The 17,953-nt window shown below is 38.0% G+C and overlaps 1 protein-coding gene across 12 annotated transcripts in view; it reads left to right on the forward strand.

Annotated features, from left to right (window-relative positions):
- Positions 1-17,744, forward strand: part of LOC136848032 (uncharacterized) — a 68,903-nt gene extending 51,159 nt beyond the window's left edge. For 11 of the 12 annotated variants that reach the window (XR_010855914.1, XR_010855913.1, XM_067120082.1 and 8 more), the window contains 5 exons: positions 10,217-10,282; positions 11,029-11,118; positions 12,773-13,323; positions 15,741-15,904; positions 17,192-17,744. Coding sequence is in view for 10 of the 12 variants with exons in the window: in XM_067120073.1 (XP_066976174.1) it covers positions 13,180-13,323; positions 15,741-15,904; positions 17,192-17,375 (492 nt within the window). In the remaining 2 variants the exon portion in view is untranslated. Of the gene's footprint in view, positions 1-9,312; positions 9,430-10,216; positions 10,283-11,028; positions 11,119-12,772; positions 13,324-15,740; positions 15,905-17,191 lie in introns of those variants that run through there. The other variant, XM_067120081.1, reaches the window with a different exon arrangement.
- The last annotated feature ends 209 nt before the right edge of the window (positions 17,745-17,953 follow it).

The following is a 17,953-nucleotide window of genomic DNA, read 5'->3' on the forward strand; positions in this document are numbered from 1 at the left end:
TAGCACTCTGCTGGGCCCGAGTTCGATTCTCTGACCGGCCAATGAAGAATTAGAGGAATTTATTTCTGGTGATAGAAATTCATCCCTCAGTATAATGTGGTTCAGATTCCACAGTAAGCTGTAGGTCCCGTTGCTAGGTAACCAATTGGTTCTTAGCCACGTAAAATAAGTCTAAAGCCCCATTACACATTCACGTATCAGCCCACGCATGTTCACGCATGAAACTGGCTATACTGCAGGGTTTGTCGGTAGCGATCAAGTGGATACGTGTCAAGGCCGACGTCCATAAGTCAACATAACGACGCCATAACGTAAGTACGGAGTGTGCGTGTTAAGGCTACACACTGCGCAAGATAGACGGGATGCTTACGTGAACTGCCCGACAATAAAGGCCACACCCCACATGAATGCGTGGCAGAGCAAGTAACACCCACGCACGTACGATTTGTAACGTTGTGCGTTATGACCTCACGACACCCTCACAACATCCCCACATACATCGGGCGGGTATCGCCAGGTACAAAAAGGGCCGTGCTGTGCACATGTGTTTGCAGTGCCATTCAGCGCCCCCCTTAGCAAGAAGTATTCCCCTGCTGCTGAATCAACATGGAGAACATTGAGGACATCGTTGCCCTTATAACACCAGCACACAGACAACAAAGAAACGTAATGGAGGCCGTCGTGGAGTATGTGCACTGCATGGTATTGGTGGAACCTGTGAGGGCCTACATTGCAATTGAAAATAAGGAGAACTACTGTTAACATACATTTATATTTGTTATAATAATTTCTCTTTGTATGTCGACTTCCAAAATTTTTAATATCCATACAGTTTACTTTTCCTTTGTATTCATGCATTTATTTGTTTTACATATGTCTTATTTGTGCTATTATTCTTACTTCATTTTATTAGTATAATGGTTTTTAGTTCATTGAATAAAAGTTATTTTTCAATTATATGTTTATTGTTTATACCAATCATGATATATACACTGAAACATACAATACCAAAAATAAACATTTGTTATATAAGTTAATTTTCAACTATATATTTGTTTGCATATGTTTTTTTTTAGCACTGGATCATACACTCTGACATTTTTAACGCAGAAGCAAATACATGCATTGCAATGTGGCTAAGTGCATTACTCCAAGGCGTGGGAAGATTATAACTTTGAATATTTGGAAATGGTTTATACCTTTATATAGGCCATTACCAAGCAGTAGTGAAGAAACAACTTAATAATATGAAAGTACTGATTTTTTTATTTTTATTTTAATATAATATACCTTCACTTACTCCTTATTTTTGTTGTTATTCTTACTTCATTTTGTTACTTCCATGGTTTGCAGTTCATTGAATAGAAGTTACTTTTCTATTATATGTTTATTGTTTATACTAATGCTGATATATAGATGAAACATACAATAATACAAAAAAATAGATATTTGTTTCTATAAGTTAATTTTCAACTATATAGTTGTTTGCAAATATGTCTTAATTGTGTGATTATTATTACTTCATTTGTTACTTTGATGGTTTTTAGTTCATTGAATAAAAGTTATTTTTAAATTATGTTTAATGCTTATACTAATGCTGAAATATTTACATGGAAACATACAATAATACAAAATATATATATTTGTTTACATTGACACATACACAAAATAGATATAAAAAAAACTGAAGCCGCATCCGCGCCGCAAGCTGTTTTATACACCCGACGCAAAAGCCTCATCGTCTCAGGTCCTGGGGGCGAGGCGCTGTTGCCACGTCTACTCCCGAACCTTGTGGGGACCCACGCGGTTTTTGGCGGGAACGGGAAAGCAGCATGGGACCACGCGTCATTGTCCCGCAGGCGTGCAGACCGCGCTACGGATGCACCATGCGGTGCGTGTGCAACCACGCAAAATGACGGATGACGTGAGCAGACACGTATCTTTTGAACATATCGAAACGTACGTGGCTCCCCACGCATGCTGGGATGGTGCGTATCGACCTCCCGACTCCGCCCCGCGTGTCCACGATCTTAAATACGCATTACGGAACTTTTTCGTAGTACTTACGTAAGCTGTTGCCAACTACCAGTTTCCATTCATGCGTGAACATGCATGGGCTGAAATGAAATGTGAATGGGGCTTAAAAATCGGGTCAGCCCTAGGAGAGCTGTTAATCAGCTCAGTGGTCTGGTTAAACTAAGGTATAATTTTTTTTTTAGGGAGAGCGTGATTACTTATGCCCTCTTGGTAAAAGGTTCATCTACCATCTCGGCTGCATTTTTTCGCACCTAGGTGTCATATACACTTCACTATGGACTCCTCAGCCTTGGGGTCCATTACAGTGGAACGCCAAACCATCTGGTCTGACGTAAGAAAATAGATCTTGCTTCTTGCTACCAAAGTGGTTGCAATGCACAGCAAAGAGACTGGCCATTCATACTGGGTTTCCCCTAAGGGATTCGCAACCCACTGCTAGGTGCTGCTGTACCTTGGGAAATGGAGCATTAGAATCTGAAGCTACTGACACTCCCAAGGGCAGCAATGACCAAGTAGTACTGCTTACTGCTACTTAGTCAGCTGTTGGATTTGATTGAATGGCCTGACTTTAACATCCAGCTTTCTGTTGAGTTTTCTGTGTAAATGTGTGAAACAGTTAAATATTTGCCGTTTTCTACACGGGATTTATCCGTGATGCAGTAGTTAGAGTTTAACAGAAAACATTTTTCAGCCTCCTCAGTTCTCTCTCTCTCTCTCTCTCTCTCTCTCAGTATGTATATATATATATATATATATATATATATATATATATATATATATATATATATATATATATATATTTATTTATATAAAGAGACTTGGCAATGTGCTTCAGGGGAGACCAAGGAGATTTTTAAGGTAAGAAACGAAGGATCAATAATAATCTGAGAATCTGCAAAGGGGATCACTTTCGTGGTTACATGATAAACGTTCGCTACAAGCCCCTTGTAAGTCCAGTTCCTCCTGTCCTTATGAGTACTCCCTTCATTAATCCAGCCTTTCTAATGATTACTGAAAAACCAATTAAAGATTACGCACAGTGAAGAAATTAAGTTGTTACTGACGATAAAATAATACACGAGCGAAAAGTATTAGACCAACGGCATCTGGCAACATTAAACAGACCCCGAGAACTCCAGTAAACAAAGAGGAGGAACTTTCTCTTTCACGTCGAGTGGAAGGTCGGTGTCTCCTGAGGCGAAATGACATTCAGTATGTGGTCTAAAGGTGTTTCGTGAGGCGCGATTTTTCGCAAAGTTATTTGGAGTCAGGATTACCAACTTCGCGACGTAATGTCTGTGAAAGCAAATGCTGATTTGAAAGGTAACTTCTGTAGTGCTAACTTACCCATGTGCACATTTCTGTGTGATGCCTTGGAACCAGGACCCACCAAGACGAAGTGACTGCTGACTCATCTTCAATAACAGCAAAGGGGTTATGCATTTTTATTTTTATTTTATAACTTCTGTAAAGTTTGTTGTGTATTTCAGAATGAGATGTGCAGTATAATGGGTGCTTGTGCCTTGAGGTACAGCGGCTAGTCACACTGGAGTTTAATCGAATTTTAACCAAAAGTCTCTCAGATTAGATTCCCTAGGATGTTGGCACGATGATAAGTTATCTAACAAGAATGTAAAAGCCAGTAAAGTGAAAATTTCTAAAATTTGGTGAAAAGGAAATTTCAAATTGATTTTCTTGTCTATCTATATCAGGAGAATTAAATCTTAGGCCGTTAACATTTTAGTTTAGCTTCGTCAAAACGTTTTGTTTTGTGCCATGTTTATTTTGTATAAAATATTTTTGTTTTAATTTTGAGGAACACTGAAACAATCTTCAAGGTTTCAAGATAAGCTAAAAAGCAGTAATATCATTGTTTCGTCCCTTGACAGCTGGGACTAAATGCCTCATTAGTTTCATTGTGATTCTTAGTATATTACTGATGGACATATTTTTCGTCAACGTATGTACTGTGAGTGACTTTTACTCGGATTTATTTTTACAAAATGATGCTGCGAGCTTTTTCTGGGTATTGGGTTATTAATAGGCTCGCTACAGGTGGCAAATTTAGGAATAGATTGAAATATAAATAAACTGAAATATAAATTCCGAGTGAACTCTTCATTTGTGCATCAAACGAACAGCCGAATGATATAAGGAGCGAAAGCCCATAAAACACGACGAAAATAACTAAGGCTGGAGATTTCGAACTTATGCTCTCAACAGATCTTATGAATGGCTAATAATGGAGGGATATCGTAAGCATTATATTCAAAGATGGGAATTTCAACTTGTCCTGCGCAAGGCGGGGATGAATTATTTTGTCTAGTTTTATTTATTCAATTACCATTAACGCATTCCTACATATAAACTGGTCAGCAATATCCAATCAATTCTGTTTATTATTGTTTGCCCATATGCACGAATTGTTCTCCCATGATAGACTGGTTGTTTAATTCTATAGTTTTTCCTTCAGATGGAGGAAGCTCATCTCTGCGACAGTCTGATTCGTCTTCTGCGCAGGGTGATTGGTAACACTGATTTCTCGCAGTTCGTGCCAGTACAACTGCTTAGCATTGAATCCCAGCTATCACGAGACTTTCGCTAGACTGTTTTTTATTTTTTCGAAGTGGAATTGGGAATTACTAATTCGCCGCGATTGCCATCCTTGGAGTTCTGACATTTGCACAGATATCGGCTTCAGCTGCGTAACAAGCATCGTCTGAAGCTTGTTGTTGCCAGTGATTAGTAAGATAGCCTTATGCCAGCAAGGGTTCTTGCTCCTGGAGCAGCCCGGCGTAAAACTGGAGTTTGATTCAGTACATAACTAAGGTTATGAGTAGCCCTCCAGTTCAAATATAGTCGTTAAAGATACCCAAAATAACAGAACAGGACGTATCGTGCTAATCAGTAAACCTGAGCCACACCGCAAATACAGTTGAGGTATTGAGGTCTAAAAATTGTCATTTTCTCCAGCAAGCAATCAAATGCACTTACAAGTGCCCACTACCTTTTAAGCCTTTGTTACATGAATATGTAGTTTATATACATAATATACAATTTAAGTATATAATTCTGAAGGTATAAAGATATAGACTAACTACAACAGACAGTTGCAAAACCTTTGCGTCCAAGAACCGGAGACCTCAAGCTCAGGCATAAACACAGTACAGTGTAGTCACGAAGCATTTGCGCGAGATTTTTAAGGTGATAAGTGACTGTACAGTCATTTTTCAAGCCCCAACATCTCATGTAATGTTTTGTGTTTGTGTGAAAATACATCGTCTGCCTCTGTAGCGTATGAATGCCGAAACCCTCCGACCAGTGAAGAGAGAAAGAGATTTATATGACGGGCAGTATGAAATAAATTGAGGATGTCCTGTTCTGGACTCGTGAGGAAAGAGTTGGCCTAATCTATTCAGCAAATTACAATTGCAGCCACCCGGCGCGAACGAGGGTTGTGCATTAGTAATTCTTATTTTAAGTACTCCATCTATCGCAGACTAATATTTTTTTTTTTGTTTCTACACGTTATCTCTTGTCAAGAGTTCTTGATATAATGAAGACTGTGCTTGCCTTTTTGTCGAGGCTCATTTTTTAATAGTAGCAAGAATGTCCTCGGAGAAATGGGAAGTTCATTTGTAAAGTTTATTTGCCGTTGAGTCTTGCGAGTAATATTTGGGCGTTTCGGATATCTCGTTTACAATGATGAGAATAAGGCCAGTTCATGAAAGAGGGTTTGGGTAAAGCGATTTCGAGAGAATTTTAGGCAAGAACTCCATGATGAACTTAAATAAACATCACGGTTCAGTGACATGACAACTGCACTAAGTACATTTATTCACGATTGGCTCTAATTTCAATATCAAAAAGGCGAATAATACAGTAACTCATTACGTTTCGTTACCGATGCGCTTTTATCCATACAGGGGAACTCTAAAACCATGTTCATAAGGAAATGTGATGATGGCAAAAACCTGTCGTTTGGTATCCGGACATCATGGTGTCTATGTTCTCGTGAAAGAAGAGTGTGCTACTGAGCGCAGCCATGCGATTTTCAGTGCTCTGCTGTTTCTAGTTCTTCGAAGCATGACTGAGCGTATACGGAGTGACAGCCCGCATTCCATTATCAAATTCTTGCGGCTACTGTTCGCGAAAACACGTGAAGCTAGGTCTAGAGAAGACAGTGACTTCGCCTTTAAACACAAAGAGATAAAAAGCGATATTTGGCCTCTTCGGGAGATTAATAATCCTGCGGCCGTGGTTAGAACATGTGAAACATAAAAGGAAGTAATTTCATACTATGCTTTTCCGAAGAGCGCGTTCTTATGCATATGTATGTGTGTGTATGTATGTATGTAAAAGTGACTTTATTTCGAATTTATGCCCTGCGTTAAACTACAATGGTAGAGGATGCTTGGATCTTTTGTGCATTGAGGATGCAAGGACCTTAGTCACCCCACCTGGTCCAAACTTTCTTCTCCCTTCCTCCTTATCTTTTCTCCGCATTCGCTACTTATTTCATGAACGGAACTATTTTAAACGAGTTTAAATTGGCGGGTTCCTTTTCAAAATTACTGGTTATCTTTTCTATCAAAATTTTGATTAGGAAACATAATACCCTCACAATGAAGACATTGTAGGAAAACGTCTTCTAAGTTCGCAGGAAAATTGTTCGTTATCAGTTCTTCTATGGTTTCTTAAAACGTAAATGAGCCGTAGGAAGGTTATTGCTAGGCTTTTACCCTGACTGTATCTTTTGCAGATAATTTGCTCTCCAACCAAGACACTTTAGATTTTTTTTTTTTTTTACAATTATCACGGGTACTTAATGTGTCTGGCTAGATCGCAGTTGCTCCTTAAAAATATATTGTTCTAGTTACGACTTGCGCTGTTTTGATTGTGACGTCATACTCTTCTGTGCTCTCATGTTTGGTTGAGGTTAGCTGAAATAACACCAGCAGGCCTTTTACAAATCACCGTATAGAAAAACCAGAACCATTATAGATCCATAATTCTTTTCCCTTAAATATTTATCAAAACCCCAGTGTTGTTTTCATAAGCGAGCATAACACTGAACTCAAAATACATTCTAGTGTGAAAAGTGGCAACAGCATTGCCCTCTAGTGACGGTTAACCATCAAAACATATTAGAATCCAAGTTATTTCAGATATTTTTACCATTGCGAACGGATGAGAAGAAATAAAATTGGAAGGTTTATATAATTATAAATAAAGCAGTATGGTGACTGTTTCGTACAGGCGCTGTAAGTCGTTTACTTTCTACGAGTTGACCATACTATTTACACAGCCCTTTTCCGATTACTGGAAAAATTATGAACCAGGGCTGGTGCCCGCTGTGTCAAACATCTTGAATGAAGTATCGGGGAATTTGTCCACTGCGGCTACCATACGTAAAGTAGCTGTACAGTGATTGAGAGAGAGAGAGAGAGATTTAGCACGAAGTCAGTATATACTGTAGGCATTGATTCATTTAAGGGGATAGAGTATTGCGGATATACGAATTTCAAATGTCCCACTTACAACCGGTATTCAACATCCAAACTTTGAGTAAAGCAACGATATACACTCGCTATTTTAGCTCTGTTGACGAGGTCTGACGTTGTAAGATTTTCCCGTTGTAGTTGATGATCATCTCTTTGAATTTACAGAGCAGTTCTTATGACTAAGAATGAATTCAGGTAAAAGGACCTGGGATTAGAACCTACACGCTCACTCGACAGAGAATGAGTGAACATGGGAAAGCCCACGTACTTTCACGATAAGATACTCCCTGTGGTAACATGAAGGTGATTGTAAAGTCTAAAAAAAACTTGAGATAATGCCACGTAGCATGCTAGGAAAAGGATAAGAATTCCACGACGTACATACGAAACCACTGGTTCTTTTAAGTCACGTTGGTGTTGGATATAATGCGTGATAACATATTCATCATCATAATAACTCGTATTCTAAATGGGAGTGATAATGATCACAGGTATCATAGCCAGCACACTTACTGTACAGTGTAGTAAATCAGATTCAAAATAATGAGGAAGAAACTTTCCACTGAGTGACATTTATCCACTTAGCCTTCTGTTGAAAGCCATTAAAGGTAATCCATCCTCTTGCCTCCTGATCAGAGTGGATGACGTAGGAAAACCTGGGAATCGCAGCTGTTGCCTTTCTTGTGCCCACCGATAATAATTATTCTGTCAATTCGTCATAATGGATAACTAGAGCTTCTCTTAGGTCACTGTAAAAAAGAAACAAACCGCAGCTGGTGTCTTCTCGCGCGCGCGCGCACACACACACATGTATATATATACAGTATATATGTGTGTGTGTATTTGTAGGTGTATGTGCGTGTTTTCAAACTTGGACTCAGTGTTCTCTCGAGATTGCGGTGTTTAACGGCAGTTTCGTAAATACATGCACATACTGAATAAATACGCCTAAATTCGCACACAAGCACATATATACAATTAAATATATACATATATTTCTATATATATATATATGTGTGTGTGTGTGTGTCCTCTGACACTGTGTGTACCGAGCAAAGAGAGGGCCTCTGAAATTCCGCCGGAAATTACTGATCTTTCCTATTTACACTTCCACAAAATTCGCTTACCTCAACGCCATATATATGTATATTATATATATGTATATATATATATATATATATATATATATATATATATATATATATATATATATACATACACATATATATATGTGTGTATATTTGTATATATTCATAACGTATTTTAAACATGTTACAATAATGTGTTCATTATACTGTAAGTTGTATGTTGTTACTGTCTTGCTTGAATTCATAGCGAATAGTGTTGTATTAGCCAAAAATGTTCCACCCTCTCAATAGATATCATTATCATTATTATAGTTGTCTTGTGACGACAGACTGAGTAATCACGCCTTGTGGTTTTTAAATTCGTCTTGCAATTCACCATTAAATAACTTCAGCCGCTGTTCGCTCTTATACCTTCGGCTACCACTTGTAAACATACGAGTGAATTTTAAACACCCGATCTCCAGGTAAAATATGCTCTACGGACAGATGGAAATTTTATTTTAGATTCCTGCGAGCATGTTTAGATTAATTGTTTTTTAGGCCTAAACAGTGTATGAATTTTTATATCTCAGACTCGTGCTTCGTTGTATTGTAGCTTATCTGATTGTTGGTGTCAGTCTACTGTCGCATGATGTAAGGATACAGTACTTTAATGAAAGACATTTCTTGTAATCACAGGCATCAGTAAAGCGTTCATCTGGCCTTCTGTCTCCAAACGCTGGTCGTCAGATTGAATCCTTGATGGACAGTCACTCATTATACGAGAATGCCAGCGATTGTCTATATTCTTTATTCATTACGTATGTCTAATGATTGTACAGTTTGAGATTGATTAGGGAGTGTCTAGTTAAAAAAAAATAATTTAATGAGTATACAGTTTGGGGTTCATTAGGTAATGCCTAGTTAAAAACCTAATTAATGAGTGTACAGTTTGAGGCTGATTAGGTAATGCTTAGATGAAAAACCTAATTAATGAGTGTACAATTTAAGGCTAATTAGGTAATGCCTAATTGAAAAAACCTAATTAAGAAATGTACAGTTTGAGCCTGATTAGATAATGCCTAGTTTAAAAAGAACGAATGAATGCGTGTACAATTTGAGGCTGATTAGGTAATGCCTAAAAGAACGAATTAATGCGTGTACAGTTTGAGGCTCATTAGGTAATGCCTAGTTTAAAAAGAACGAATGAATGCGTGTACAATTTGAGGCTGATTAGGTAATGCCTAGTTTAAAAAGAACGAATTAATGCTTGTACAATTTGAGGCTGATAAGGTAATGCCTAGTTGAAAAAGACCGAATTAATGCGTGTACAGTTTGAGGCTGATTAGGTAATGCCTAGTTTAAAAAGACCGAATTAATGCGTGTACAGTTTTAGGCTGATTAGGTAATACCTAGTTGAAAAAGAACGAATTAATGCGTGTACAATTTGAGGCTGATTAGGCAATGCCTAGTTTAAAAAGAACGAATTAATTAGCGCACAGTTTAAGGTTGATTAGGCAATGCCTAATTGAACAAACGAAATTCTGGTATAACAGTAACTCTAGTTTGGTGCTGATCTGGTATAGCTCCACTTTGCTTTCTTTCCAGATGGAGAATGGGGGATATGAGGAATCTTCTGCTGATGATCATCCAGTTGTTTCACCGATGGTCCCGGTAAGCAGACATAAATCTTTCGCATCTTTTAGTGAAGATAGTTCAGCATTATGCAACTATTACATGAAATCATTTGCCGGTTTGACAGACAATTTATTAGTACTCGCCTATAGTGCTACTGATACATTTATCTTTAGTGGCCATGAGAGGTTTTCAGTGTGCCAACTGGAGTTTGATTAGAACCACCAGAAAATTCAGTTTGACGTGTGTACTTCACGAATGCCATTCATTAATAAAAATTCCTTATCCTTACTTTGGTCCATTATATTCTGAGTGTTCCATAAGTCACCAAAAGAAGCCGTTGTCCTTGGTGTTCATATCCTTATATTCCTTTGTGCGTCTTGTTGGTACTCACGGCGTCATTTCCTGAAATGAAATTGTCAGTGCACTGACGCCGTTTAGTTGTAGACTCCACCTTTTGGTTCGCATTGTTTGCAGCTCTTTAGGTCTCTGCGACATTTCCTTAATCGTTTATTCAGTCTCCTCCGCAGGACTGCACATTATAAGAACATACTCCCTTTACAGCTATCATCAGATATAACACAAAGGCATTATACTCCTTTGGTTCAAGTGGAAACGCTTGTCTGATGTGCCTAACATGAAATCTTACTTAGCAGTGATACCTCACCAGGCTTATCTAGTTATCAAAGTTCAATAGTGGCCTTGGTTATATTTCAGAGAGCAGAAAGTCTGATTTATTTCTTTATGCAAATGTTACCCTCAATATAATTTTGTTTTTTATTTAGGCACTAACTACGTCCAGTGCTTCTTGTCGATGTGAAGAGGAGCAAGTCCAGTGTGCCTGCAAAAAACAGTCACATCAGCCAAAGCAAAAGGTAATTTTTTCCGTTTGTCCCTTATAATTATTTTCTAGAACTTTAGTGCTAGGGGTTAAAAAAATCATTGTACTTTACTTGTAATTGATCTTTTGTTATTCTAAGAGAACTGTAACTAGCTCATAAGTAAAATCCTAAAATTATTTGGCCGTTTTGATAATTTTACAGATCATAAAATTTCTGATTTTTGGTGATACTTGATTCATACTGCCAATTCATAGGTTACGAATTTATGTTTTCCATTCAGAATTCAGCAGAATGTGTTAAACCACAGTTTAAATAAAAGTCAATAAAAGTCACTGTGGAAATCCTATCAAAATTGCGTAACTTTCATTTAACTGAGACATTGGTAGTCATAATGATGTCATAATTTAGGTATTTTTTTTCAAATGAGAAAATATTAATTTTTAAATGTTTATTAATAGCATATAGTATTTTAAAGGAATACTATGCAGCCAGATTTGTTGAATGATTATGGAACCATCCATGTAAATGTACTTGTTAAATAGCATTGACAAAACTTCGTCACGGTTGACTGAACGCCTCTGATGAATACTGATAGCCTTGGAATGTGGCTACGAATTTTAAGGATCCAAATGAACACAATGGTAGCTTTTCTAAACAACGAAGGATCATGACTCGAATCTAAAAGGCTGTCATTTAAAACAATTTTTGTATACAAGACGATATAATTATTACTATCGCTAATATTATTTCATGCCCTATACAGCTCTTGTAAATTTATCACCCCCCAAACCTCCCTCTTCATGGTATTACAGCTATCAGTCCTCACAGGTCCTTCTTTTTTAATCTGCTTTACCCTTGTTTATCGTTAAGTGGTTTCATACCAGCTGACTCGTCATCCGGGCTCTTAATATCGATTCGCTTTTTCAGTATGCAAAGTCAGTAAAATCTTAGGCCTATGAGGATACGGAAAGCCAGTGGGTCTTATGGTATCCCCTTGATTTTTCAGCGTTTGCAGATGAACTTTGCCCTGTCATTTCTTCCATTATGATTTAAAACTTTGGAATTTAACGCATAAAAAAACAGACTGGAAGTGGCTCACTATCTGTAGTTTTGAACATCCCGTAAACCTTGATTCCATAGACCAGCCCCTGATACATCTGTTAACGAGCCGCAGTAAATTTCGTGCAATGTCTCAGGTTCATTTGAATTGGCCATTTTGTACAAAACTTCTTCACCGACCACGTTATTTGCAACGGAATTCAATAGGGCACAGTGCATTTATTTATCACCGAGTAAAATCTCACTATGATCTTAATGCAACAAGAAGTGAAAACTGCTGTTAAGAAAGTCAGGTTTATGGATGACTGTATAGAGCATTTCAATGTGATTTCTGTTAATTGTGTTATTTTTGCTGTTTTCTTACCCAAAGTAAGTGCGTGTAGTGGCGTTTACTACGGAATTTAAGTTATAGAATGTGAGCTGAATGGATAAACATATATAATTGTTGAATAACTGAGCTAAGGACAGTAATACATACTGGTGTTTTGTAATGGTACGCCCCAAATAAGACAGGTTAATTGCACATCCTTTATGGTAGACATCCCCCGTCAATGAAACGAACGTTTGAATATACGGTAAAAAGATACTGCTTTTAGGCCAGACACTGAAATTTTTTTTTTTGTTTCAGATTGAGCTGCAGTCTTCAAGCCAGGCTAAAGTTTACTTTTTAATCGGGATTACCGGAGCATTTGTTCTCTGGGGCGCTATCTACTTCACCTTACTTGCCCTCGGTTACGTCTAAATTTGGCAGTTTATCATTAATCTACTCCAAAACTGTCAAATTATATTACATAAGGTGCTCGTTTTTTGTTAGGACTTTTTGTACGTGGAAATGGCTATTTTCTATACTCTAGCGAAGAATTTAAATTCACTGTAAAGTTTTAGTTAAGTGTAATTTGCTTCAGAAAGAAAAGACTTTGCACAAAAATTTATTGCAGCTATTGTGCTAACGAAGGGGTGATTTTACGTTGCATGCTAAAAGTACGTCATCAAAAATTCACTTGATTTAAGTAGTAGTGCAGTGGGCTTCTGAAAATGATAGCCACAGTATCTTGCAAGGAGAAGACTCCAAATGAAGGAAATCTTTGCCGTGGACCAAGTCTGGAGATGCACAATGTTGCAACGACAATCAGCAGCATTGTTGCAGAAAGAGTTGAAGGCGATCCGTCCCCTAACAAGGTTAGTGACTTCAAAGCAGTTAGCTGAAATTTCTTGCAGATGCTTTCTCGGTGTCATTAGCAGAGTGATATGTTCTCAACTTGGTAAGAATGAAAGGATCTTTCCTAGATAGTGACCCCAAGGGTTTAACCCGGTATGTATCCACCTTCGCGGCGTGTTTAGTACAAGCCCGTTGGGGGATGACCGTAAAAACGTAAGCAAAAGACTGTAAATATCATAAAGTTAATGACAACATGAAATATTAGTCCTAGATAACGACCCCCGAACTTTGTTGGGGTCACTATCTAGGAAAGATCCGAATGAAGTATTATAAAGCTCAGTTTTTATCACTCCATGACACTTATTTTTCTAAGAATTATTCGCCTAACTTCTAAAATAAATCATAGCCAGATACTCCTTTGTTGCTGTGAAAATTTCATCAGGGAATGATTTCCTTTCCCGGATTGGTTTGCACTAAGCACTTACAGGAAAAATCCTGTAATCTCTTAAAATGAGAAGTGCCGTGAAATTTTTTATGAAAAGTTGTTCGGCGACTAAGTGACATCATGGTTCAGGTATTCTAGAGTTGTTTGCCCGTTGATTCTCTTTGAGAAGCGCATGGTAGTCATACCGATTTATAAGAGCCGAGGCACTCTCAGACGGGGGCATTTGTATCGGTAGACAACACTGGTTTTCTCCAAGGGATCCTGCTTGAGGGAGCCTGGTTATTTCTCATCACCAGGCTGCTGATTTTCTTATTCCTTATTCCTGTAAAATATGACGAGTTTAATTCTCTTATCGGGCTCGGACAGGCTGATGTTCCCTTCAATGACGGTCCTGAGGGCGCGTTCGTCTTCTTTAAATCCTCTATGGAACTTTCCTTGGTAGAAAAGTTTCATGTCATCAGAGGTGTCGGGGCGAGGTTCCTGATGGTACCATCCGTTCACGGCTCCTCTAATCCACACGTCTACCTCCCGATTCATGTGTCCACTATCAATGAGGATCTGGGCAGCACGTTACAGTTTTCCATGGGTGTCAGTCCAGAAGGAGAAGTGCGAGAGAGCTCTTCTGACGAAGGTGCTGATGGCGGAGTGCTTATATCTCTCGGGGCACTCACTCTCTCCATTTAGGAACATGCCCAGGTTCGTAGGTTTCGTGTACACCTTCCTGATGAAGCGTTCCTCGACGAGGACGTCAAGGAAAGGGAAGCGACGATCGTGGCTGTGTTCAACTGTGAAGTTGAGACAACTGTGGGTGTGGAAGCCACGTTTCAAGCTCTATTTCTTCACTAGTCGCAGCGCTGACGAAGGTGTCGTCGATGTACCGTACGTACATTTGCGGCTTTCCTATACAGGTATTGTTAAAGACCCTCTTCCCGACGGTAATAATAATAATAATAATAATAATAATAATAATAATAATAATGATATTGATGATAGCACAGTACAACCAACTTTCGTTAGACTGACAGAAAGCTTTAAGACTAGTTGTGGTTTACTTTTGAGAAGATACTCATTTAGTTCTATTTTCACTCTCTTGTCTTTGCCATAAATACCAGCAAAAAGTTTCGTGAAGAAAATCTTTTCATTTCCTTTTGGCGGACCTCTTGAAGTCAGTGCCTATAGCCGCCATCCTCTTAGTATATAATCTCAAAACTAAATTTTGATTTTTGAAAGAGAAAAATACAGATGGTGGTGGGTATGAAATTCCAACTAAATCCCAGGTGGTAACCCATAACAGCAGTTACAGAAGTGAGTGCAAATGGCACCGTTTGGGAACTAAAGAATCACGTGTCCTCGAAAAGGATACTGGCACGTGTCTAAAAACAGAAATGTGGGAATGCATTCTAAGCCAAAGACCAATATTGCCAGAGGAGAGGAAATGAGAAAAACTGTAATTCCTCAGAACATGTAGACAACAAGCGGCGCATATTATGACAGTAAAATAAGTCTCTATAAAAATAACACTAACATACAGTCTTGTGGAAGTGTAGTATCAGAGAGAAGGTGAAGGTCTGTCTTGGAACGTCTTGTACAGTTCATCCCTCTCGTATGGGTAAGGTTATTTTTATTATAAATGACTCTGAGATTATTGAGCCATAATATTAAACCCTCATAGGACTTACCCTAAGGATTGGTTCTTAAGTGACAGTTGAAAGAAATGCCTATAGTAATATATCTTCAAATTATCAAATTATTCAAGGAGTTACTGAAAAAAAGACATAAAGACATAAAGTTGGTCCAACACTTGGTGTAGGGAAGAGCCAGTGAACTGGTGGTCTGGACAGTAATTTTCACATCTATAGTTGAAAAGATTCTGTCTTCAGGCGTGAGGTCTGTGCTAGTCTTCTCTTGAACCGGCTGATGAACTTTACAGAAAAGATTAATTAATACCACTTTGGTTGAAAGAATCCTCACAACAACTTCGTATGTTTTCAGAGATTGGAGGTCTGCACAAATTGCCAACATTTGTATAAAAACTGTGAAGTGGTTCTTACTCCTGCCTCCCTCTGCTACAGCCATCTTCCAGAGAAAGAGTCTTCTAAGAAAGATGTTAAGAAGTTCCATCCCTCTTCACCACTAAAGCCTTGGAAAGCCCGCAGGTAATACTCTAGAATGCTTTACTTGTTATTATTTTGTTTTACTGCAGGGCCAATACACGCTGATCTTCTCATGGAAGTGGCGTCAGCCAGTGGTTATTAATTTTAATTTTTTTATTAAAATGGGTAAAAAAAAAAGAGGAGCAATGTTATTGATCAATAATTTTCAACTAACGAACTATTGTTCCTGTGTAATACAACTGACTATAAAACAAAAAGTCTCCGAAAGAGAAGTAGACAGAATTGATCTTACGCTGAGATGTTTAGTGCGAGTCAGTGACTTGTGCATTGCGACCATTATTTTTAAATCGTTCTTATTAGATCCTTTATACCATACATCCATGGTAGCTCTGTAAGAGCCTGATGCCGTCTCTTCCAAACACGTGTGTGTGCGTGTGTGCGTCGTCCATCGGAGTGGACAAGACAACAAGAGCATCTCGTTTTCTTTCTCTACAGGAACCCGATTTCAAGTTCGTTTTGAGCTATAGTACTCCACTCCGATGGACGACGCACACACACGTGTTTGGAAGAGACGGCATCAGGCTCTTACAGCTCTTTTTATCATTCCCATTTCCTGATTTCGGTTGCTCGTGGATTTTTTGAAGAATTCATATAGCCTACTGTAGCTCTTATGGTTCTGTTCACAACATTCTCACTTTGAGCAGTGGTTTATTGAATAGAAATTTGTAGCTTATAAATTTTATGTGAATCTTTTGCACCATATTGCATATTGAGAACCAGTGCATTCCTACTATTTTCTAAACTGTTTAATATCCAAGGAGTCTATTGATGCAAGAGACTTTTCGTTATACTTCTTGTCTACATTGACAACTGTATGATTCACCAGGCCTAGGAAACCTTTGACAAGTAAAATAGTTACTTATTCTTATATAATCTTGGGTGGTTTTTTCAACTATTCTTCAACTTCTTCAACGTCTTATCACTTTCCTATTGTCTCGCAAAATATTTCAAACTAAATCTAGTTCCTCGTTGGGAGATTCGGTAGAGTTGTGGGCTAGCACTCGCTAGGCCTGGGTTCGAGTCTCCGGCCGGCTAATGAAGAATTAGAGGAATTTGTTTCTGATGATAGAAATTCATATTTCGCTATAAAGTGGTTCGGATTCCACAAATCCTTCGGGCCAGCCCTAGGAGAGCTGTTAATCAGCTCAGTGGTCTGGTAAAACTAAGGTATACTTAACTTTCAAACTAAATCTTTTTTTAATGATAGAGCAGAATGTAAGTAGCATAGAGCTTTGAAGGTGTCATAGTGAAGAACTTCGTTGCCTGCAGGTATGAAGGCATCTGCCGTTGGGATGAAGCGAAGCAAGTGTGCACCTGCGGCGCCACAGACCACCACCCGCGGACGACAAGAGCAAGATTCCTGGGGCCACGTTTCAAGAAGATGCTCTTGATTGGTGCTGCTTGTCTACCATTTATTTTTCTTATTGCCTATTTAGTTCTGACTTACATCTAGCATTGTGCTCACAGTTATTTCATAAACTGTCGCTTCATTTTTACTACTGCATGCATTACAGCCAGAATGTGTCAGTCTGTGCAACAAAATGACCTACATAATAACATGTAAAGCTCTGTGATAATGTTTTTGTGATAAGTGATTTTCATTGTTTGTTAATCTTTTACAGATATGTAGAGTTAGTCTATTAGAGTAGGTTATAAATTTTGTAGGCCTTTTAAGCAACATTATATAGGAATATATATATTACAATACATTTACCTACAAAATTATCCCTATATTGTTAAAGTGAATGTGTAAACAATTTATTCTTGTTAAGAGATCAACAACAATGTTATCTGAGATTTATGAATAAATATATTTCCCTTACTCTGTTACGAATTTATTCCCAACTATTGGACTGAATAAACGGGTTTAATAGTTACGTTGAGTAAAATTATAGTAATTGTGATTAAATAATTCCTTTTTAGATAAATAAATAGACTTAATGTCTAATTTAGACTAGTATAAGTCTAAACGTAATTATTAGATAGTAATAATGGGCGATTAAGGATGTATAAATATGCATTATTAAGCAT

The sequence above is a fragment of the Macrobrachium rosenbergii genome, chromosome 18 (assembly GCF_040412425.1).
Source record: "Macrobrachium rosenbergii isolate ZJJX-2024 chromosome 18, ASM4041242v1, whole genome shotgun sequence".
NCBI lineage: Eukaryota > Metazoa > Arthropoda > Malacostraca > Decapoda > Palaemonidae > Macrobrachium > Macrobrachium rosenbergii.